Source organism: Myotis davidii, unplaced genomic scaffold, assembly GCF_000327345.1.
Source record: "Myotis davidii unplaced genomic scaffold, ASM32734v1 scaffold913, whole genome shotgun sequence".
NCBI classification, from domain to species: domain Eukaryota; kingdom Metazoa; phylum Chordata; class Mammalia; order Chiroptera; family Vespertilionidae; genus Myotis; species Myotis davidii.
This window is the reverse complement of record NW_006284344.1, coordinates 304,807-313,165: the sequence shown is the minus strand read 5'-3', so window position 1 is coordinate 313,165 and position 8,359 is coordinate 304,807. Positions and strand designations below refer to the sequence as shown.

The window sequence follows — 8,359 nt, the reverse complement described above, 5'->3', positions numbered from 1 at the left end:
ACCTTGATTCTGGGCCACAACGGATAAGTAGTGAACGAAAATTAATATTTCAGGTGTGCATAGGAATTTAGAATTCACACATTTTATACTGGCGGGGGCGGGGGGGCGAGGCAAGTTTTTTAGTCATGTTTACGTAGAACTACCAGCATGAATTTGGAAACCAGAGAAAAAAACATAAGGGATATAAAGGCAGTCTGGTGATATCTGCTACCTTGTTGCCCACTGGGGTTATTTTGAGTGATCCAGCTGGCTGGACACTTCCTCTTAGTCCTCCATGAACCTGTATACTTTGAAGAGATAGAACCATTTTTTGGTAAAAGCCATGGGGATATAATTATAGAGGTATTTTATGAAATTTCTAAGACATTCATTCAACAAACTTGAGCAATTGCTATGTGCCAGACACTGCTAGGTGCTAGAAATACTATGGTAGAAAGCTACAGTCCCTGCCCTTAGGGAGTTCACACCTAGCTGCTATTAGTTCTTCACTCTGGTATGCATACGCTGAAGGTATACGTGCTGTAATTCATGCTCTTAAGATTGTAACCTGTTCTTAGGACATCGGCTATTCTATGTTATTTATGGCGTAGGACAGTGTGGATATTGAGATATTGATCACCACTAAATCCTTTTAGTCCTGGAGCAATATCTAGCTGTCATGATGCTCAGATCCAGGGAACAAGATACAGCTACCCTAATCAATACAGTCTAGATTTGTGTAACAACACAGCACTGTATTTTGTTGTTAAATGTTTGGATTTTTCAGTAGCTATTCGTTGATACATTCTTCTGTTTCCTAGGTTAATAATCCAGTTGCACGGGAAGGAACAGCATGTTCAAGATATCATTCCTATAAATAGCCACTTTAGATGTGTTCAAGGTACTAGCTTTAATTGCTTAGCTAGTTTTATAATGTTTTTCCATGGTCGTTATTGCCTTGTTTAATACCATACATATTTAAATTTATCACTGTATGTAAAATGAAACATACTACTCTGCATGAATCTACCATTGAGAAGATGATAAATGCTTTGTATGAGAGCTGAAGGGTTATATTGAATATATATACATATACATATACTTATACATATACATATTCACACGCTTCCTAGACTGGGGGTTAAAAATGTAGTCTGTTCAACAGGGGGGGAGGGCATGAATGGGGAGGAAATGGAGGGTAATGTGGGGATAAGGACACATGTAATAATTTAATAAAGAAATTTAAAAAAAATTTAGTCTGTTACCTATGTAGATAGTCTTTTATGCTGACAGACTCACGTAGATTTAAGTGACATTCTTGAGTTTAAGTGACAAACTGCTCATTGTAAAGTATCAAGGTTGCTGGGATTCACACACATTCAGCACTTTATCCCCTCACCATTTGAAATTAAAACATTTGGCAATTTACCTTGACGTTGGTGAATCATAAGAAAATCAGCTCTGGGGAGGATATATTTGGCTTCCTGCCCTCAAATTTAGGGACAGAGAACAGAACATGTGTTGTTTCATCTGCTACAATGAGCAGCAAAAAATTGGGAGGTTTGTGTAGGAGGTGTTGCTTGTGTCATCTCACATTGCTCTGGAAAGGAAACTGATTACTAGAGAACAAACTCGTTATGTTTCCACTGGGTCCCTTGGCTTCATCTGACAGAAGCATTCTGTTTAAGCTGTAGTTCCTTGGAAAACTTGAATTCTACCTTGCATGGATTCTTTCTTAAACTACATTGAACTTTTTTTTTGCGCCAAAAATATTTAATAAAATTTTTGAAAGAATAGAAATGTATAAAGCAAAGCAAATTCTCATCCTTCAGAGATAAACACCTAACATTTTCACCTTTTTCTACACATGTGACTTTTAGAGTTGGTGGAACTCAAACTATATGTAGTTTTTTGTTCGTTCTGCATGCCATCATGTTATGAGTGCTTTCCCGTGCCATTGATAGCTGTATACTATTCCATTTTATGAATGGCCCATAATGTAATTATTTCCCTATGTTTGACATTTGGGTTATTTTCTGCTAGTATAAATAGTAATAGGATAAGTATCCCTGTACATAAAGCTTTCTGCACATCTTTTATTTCCTTAGGATTTGTTCTTGCAAGTAGAAATACTAAGTGGATAGGACTTTTTAAGGAAGCATGTATTAAGAATGAAAAATACCTGCAATGAATGGTATCCACATTGTAGAGAAGATTGAAGTCATAACCATTCAGCTTGCCCTGTGTGAGAGAGACATTGAACAAGGCACCTGCATACCACACAAGTTGCTATAGTCACTTCACTTTTCATGGTGTAGCACCCTTTGTTGCATACCCAGTCCTTTAAGGAGAAAAGCCAAAAATGGCTTTAAATTAGTATACTATTAAGTCTATACCTTTTTGTACTACTTCTAGAGTCTCTTTTACCCTCTTAGTATTGTTTTTAATAAGAAATACAGCAGTGTTCGATTGAAATCTAGGAAAATATGTGTGCACACACACAGTAGTTCCCCATAACAAAAGGAAGTTACTTCGAGTTTTCATATTTTCTGTTTCCTGACCTGTGCCCTGTTTTAAAAAGTCTATAAATACTGGGTTTTAAAGAATTAGTTACTGAAGAACAATGGCAAACATATAAACAGCTATGTCCTGTGACCCTTGCTTCATCATGCTAGTGAGAGTATTAAGTATTTCCTAATATTAGACAGTTTAGTTCCTTACCAGTTGCTTCTGTTGTGCCTGAATAATGGAGCCAAATATACAATCCTGGCTTGTGAAGGAACTAGAAAAGGCCAAGACTACTCCATTTGGCCACAGTCAGTCCAGGCTAATCCCACGGAGTCAGTACCCAGAGTGCAGTAACCAGGAAGATCTGGCAGGTGCCGTAGGCCAAATCCAGGGAAGTCAGAGAGGAAGAGATGGGTTGGGTCTAGACAATAAAGGTAAATAAGGAATTCCAGGAGAGCCATGGAGAGTAAAGAGAACTCTGAACATGGAGCCTATACTTTGCCTCAATTTATGCTTCCTTTTTGAGCGTGGGAGGCCTTAGACTGATGGGTACTAGTTGTAGCCTAAAGATAAAGAACTTTGGGTATTCTTTGTTCCTCAATGGGGCAGGGGCGGAGGTAATGGGATCACTGGGAAATTTTCAGAGACTAGATCTGAATGTAAAAAGTAATTAACCTCTGGGCTTTTGGGGTCACTTCCTTGGCTTTTTTTTAAAAAATATATTTTATTGATTTTTTACAGAGAGGAAGGGAGAGAGATAGAGAGCCAGAAACATCGATGAGAGAGAAACATCGATCAGCTGCCTCCTGCACATCTCCCACTGGGGATGTGCCCGCAACCCAGGTACATGCCCTTCACCTGAATCGAACCTGGGACCCTTCAGTCCGCAGGCCGACGCTCTACCCACTGAGCCAAACCGGTTTCGGCTTCCTTGGCTTTTTATAAAAAATATCTAAATTTTGCTGATTATATGAAATTTGTATGTTATAGTTGGGGGGATTTAAACTCATCTTCACTTGAATTAACATGTTATGTTCCCTTGATTTGCTTTGAGGCGTTCCATTTGGTTACTTGTTCAATTCATTTTTCTTTTAGTTGACTTGCTCATAATCTTTAGCATCTAGTACTATTAAAATCCCTTTTTAAAAAAATGCTAAACAAAAAAAAGCAAAGGGTTTTTAAAAAATATGTGTTCTAGGACCTAGAAGTGGTGATTGAGAGAAACAGTTTTTTAGTTAGGCATATACTTCTTTTGGTTGTAATGACTGGTTTCTCTTCCCTGATCCTATTCTTTTTTCCCCTCAGAAGCAGAAGAAAATCTTTTGATTGATATAGCTTCAAACAGTGAGTATCTTTCTGAATGGAACTAATTTTCATTCAACAAACAACTACTTGAATACCCACTATATTTAAGACACCTTTTTGCCACATTTTTTATCTTACCATCTTATCCTATATTCTCCATTTCCTTCAGGCAGTCATACAAATTAGAATTTCTTAGGTAAGCATAATAAAAAGCAGGTGGCTGGCAAGAATCTCTTAAAAAGTTGAAAATATGATCATGTTTCTAATGCTGAACTTCTTTGAGCTACCAGTATTGTTGCTATCAGTTAAATCTTTGCTATGGGATTGATAATTATAGGAAGATGTTTAAAGCACAGAAGGTTTATGAGTTTGTTTTTTATCCTCACCGAAGGATATGTTTATTGATTTTTAGAGAGTGGGAGGGAGAAACATCGATGTGAGAGAAAAATATCGATCGGTTGCCTCTCATACATGCCCCTACTGGAGATTGAACCCACAACCTAAGTATGTGCTGTGGCTGGGAACTGAACCCACCACCTTTTTTAAAAATATATTTTTATTGATTTTCGAAAGGGAGAGAGAGAGAAACATCAGTGATGAGAGAGAATCAGAGATAGAAACATGGAAGAGAGAAACGTGAATCGTCTGCCTCCTTCACACCCCCTACTGGGGATCGAGCAGGCAACCCCGGGCATGTGCCCTGACCAGGAATCAAATGGTGACCTGGTTCATGGGCTGACACTCAACCACTGAGCCATACCAGTCAGGCAAACCCACCACCTTTTGGTGTATAGGACAGTGCTCCAAACTGGCCAGGGCATTGGTTGTTTTTTAACTGCTGTTATGCTTTAAACATTTTTATCCATTTATTATTTTTATACGTTAAATCATAATGTTCACCTTTACTTGTTATATTCTTTTGGGAGGCTATAGAGTCCCTCTTACCAGGCATACCTTTATTTTCTTAAAATATTTCCTTTTATTTTAGCCCCATTCCCTCAAGGCATCCCTTTATTAGAGAGAACATCATCTTCTCACTGTTTTAATTCTTTCATTTGTATCTGTTTGAAGCAAATCATTGACTTTCTGTGCAAGCTGTTCTTTGCTTATCTAATTGTACTGTTTTATGGGGAGGAGAAAATGGGCACTGTTTGATTGTTGTTGAAAAGAGTATGTGACCACAGGAATCTGAATCAAACCGGTTGCCTTATCTCTTGGTTGAGTCCTTGGATGAGTGGGACTGAACTCTTATCTTGGAGTTGTGGATTGTATACACTTTTGTCACTTTTGTTTAGACACATAGTCCCTGTCCTTGGCACCATTAATTTGCATTTAACAGTTTGGGTGAGCTTTTCTGGTTTAGGTTTTATTATTATTTTCTTTGGAAGTCTTAAAGGCTAATTTCTAAAGGTTAAATAAACTCAGCTCCTGACTTCTACTGCAGGTATCCAAGAGAGCGAATAACTTACAATCTATGTTTTCTTGTGCTTAGAAAGAAGGCAAAAAGAACTCTAAAAAAGTTTGAGTAAAGGTAGTTCAGCAGTGGCTGACATTGCTGCTGAAAGAAGAGACTGAAATATTCTGTTCTTAGTGTGGAAATAGGTATTTCATCCAAAGCTAAAAAATTAAACTGAAGTGTGTCTTTTCTCTTATAAACACCTAGTTTGTGGCATTAGTTTTATTGGCCTTTCCTACATAGAAATTAGCCACGTGTTACTCTCTCCAGAGTTCAGGTAACCATTTGAATAAAATTCTTGTTATTCTTGCCCATTTAGTAATATGCACTGAAACCAAATTTTATCTTGATCCTTGGACTTCATTCATAAACTTTAAGGCACACAGCATGTTGCAGGAGGTGGACCCTGGGTTTGTTAGTATAAATATACATATATGTCTCCAAAGCTCAGGCCTGGGTTTCTAGTACATAGATAGTATTTGAAACCAGAGAGATAATGTGATTGCATATAGAGCTGTGTTATCAGATACTGTATAGTAACCACTAGATACATGTGCTATTTAAATTAATTAAAAATAAAATTAGAAATTCAGTACCTTGGTTGCACTAGTCACATTTCAAGTGCTCACTAGCCACATGTGATCATTGGTTACCATATTGAACAGTGCAGTTGTAGAACATGCCCATCATCACAGTAAGTCCAATGACAGTGCTGTTATAGAGTGAGAAAAAGGTTTAGGATTGAACTCTAAGGAACTCTACTTTTTAAAGGTTAGACAGAAAAGGAGATGCCTCAAAAGGCTCTGAAAATTAGTGACGAGAGGGAGGGAGGGAAGTTAGAAGGAGGAAGAGAAACTAGATAAATATGGTGTCATGCCTTTGGAAGAGATCATTTCAAGGAATGGTCAACTGTTGATATCTGCTAATAGGTCAAATGAGATAACTGAAGTGTACCCATTGGATTTAGTAATATGGAGGTTATTGGTGACTTTAACAAGTCAACTTCATAGAGGTGGTTGGAGCCAAAGTCATATTGGAGTGAATTTAAGAGAGAAATGGGAGATGAGCAAGTTGTGACTTTGATTTTTTGAAGGAGCTTGACCGTGGAGGGGAATATAGATATGGACTAGAGTTGGAGCAAATAGGGGATCCAGGAAGGTTTTTTTTTTGCTTTGAAAACGAGGGATTTAAAATGTGGTTTAATTTAATGATGATGGGAAGTAGCCTATGAAAGGGACAGGTTAAAAATATTCGGGGGAGGTGTCTAGGAATGAGTGTAAGATTCCTGTGAGAATCAGAGGGGTTGTAATTCAAAGAAAAGATGACCTTTGATAGGGGTTGTAATTAAAAGAAAATGTGGCCTTTTCTTTATATCTGGAGGGAAAGGAAAAAATGAGTACAGATACAAGTAAGTTTCCATGTGATGGCTTTCATTTTCTCTGAAGTGTGAAGTAAAGCATTCAGCTTGGAATAAGAGTGCTTGAGAAGAGGGGGATGCAAAGATTGAGGATAAATGAAAAGATGTGAAATAGTTGTTCTAATAGTAGTAGGACACTAGTTGACTATGAAAACTTAGATTGCTCCCTATCATAGAGTGCCCAGTTGAGGTTAGCAATCAATTTATAATGTGTGTGTGTTACACTCTCTAGTTGCTCAGGTGTAAGTAAAGAGAAAGCAATTAGTTGGATTTCTGAGGATTGGATGTTTGCCAGCTAAGTGCTGTGGAAGAACAGAATGGAAAGGAAGTTCTGAGCTTTTGGAACAGAGCATAATATTGGCATCTGTTTGGTATAAAGGGAAGTGAAAGCAGAAGGGAGTGAGTGAGTGGATGCTGAGAAAGAGGAGGGATCAATGGGCTGGAGAGGTTGTCATGTGAGCAAGTAAGGTAGAAGGAATAACAGGTCAGAGTGGGATATTTGAATTAGAGATTTATGAAGTGGTGGTGTTCCTATGATGAAAAGGTCCAGCGTATAACTGAGGGAGTCCCAGTAAGGACTAGGGGAGTAAATGACTGAGGTGGAGGGGCAAGGTCATTGGATAACGAAGTTGAAGGTATTGACTCGGTTTTCTGTGCTAGTTTTGAAGGGACCAAAATTTAAGGCAGGAGTTTGAGTGGAGAGGAAGTCTTATGAGTCATATATTGAACCCTGGATTCAGAAGTTTCTGGGAAGATAGTAAATGATCTCATGGAGGAAGGCGGGTAAGAAGCTGGTATACACAATGGGTGAGTCTCAAAGGAGACAGGATTTAGGGAGAAGAGGGAATGGCTTGGAAATAGTGTTAGGACAAATAAGGACACGAATCTTAAATTACATATGGTATGGGAGGCTACAAACAGCCTCCATTTCAGAGGAGTACAGGGGGACCAGCCAGTTTTCAGGTGACTCTGATTTTTAATCTGGATGCACATAGAATCACTCAGGGAGTAATTTAAAAACTACCAGTGCTTGGGCTTCACCCCCATGGATTCTGTTTTATTGGCCTGAGGTAGGGCCTAACAGTCAGTATTTTCTAAACGTGCCTCTGGTAATTCTAATGCAGCTATAGTTGGAAACCACTGAGAGTTGCAGGGAATGTTAAGAAAAGTTGAGGATCTAGGTGTGTTTATTGATCACAAAGAATCCAGTCTTTCAGAATGGAGCCAAATAGAAGGTAGGGTCATGGGGTAATTTGTTCTCTTTCCCATGCAGCATGGGGAGAGAGCATCTAGTGTTATTTTGTAAGAAATTTCTGGAATCTTCTTTCCATTAAATGGGTTAATTTATTTTTAGATGTGCTAAAATATCTTTTAAGGATTGTGAAAGAGAAGACTATGTGTTCTTGTTCTAAGTTTCTATTAGATTGAAACTTCTCTTTTTTATTATTTTTTTATTTTTTGCTGTTTTTAATATAAATTATCTGAGAAAGAAAGGACTACTTGTGCCCTGAAGGAGCATTTTCCTGTATCTCACAGCTGCTCTTCATTGGCAGTCTATTCATGCCCCCTCTTTTTATCTCCTCCTTACAGTGGCACTGTCATTGATTTTCTTATTTCTTATCCCTTGCGTGCCTTCTTTTTTATTTATTTCTCTATTTTATCTCTTTTCTGATCACTAAATCTATGGCAATAGA

At 38.0% G+C, this 8,359-nt stretch overlaps 1 protein-coding gene across 1 annotated transcript in view; it reads left to right on the top strand.

Annotated features, from left to right (window-relative positions):
- OCRL (oculocerebrorenal syndrome of Lowe) overlaps nt 1-8,359 on the top strand; it is a 56,187-nt gene that overhangs the window by 4,306 nt on the left and 43,522 nt on the right. Inside the window, exons 3-4 of the mRNA XM_006754652.2 lie at nt 801-880; nt 3,793-3,831. Coding sequence (XP_006754715.1) covers nt 801-880; nt 3,793-3,831 — 119 coding nt within the window. The remainder of the gene's footprint in view (nt 1-800; nt 881-3,792; nt 3,832-8,359) is intronic.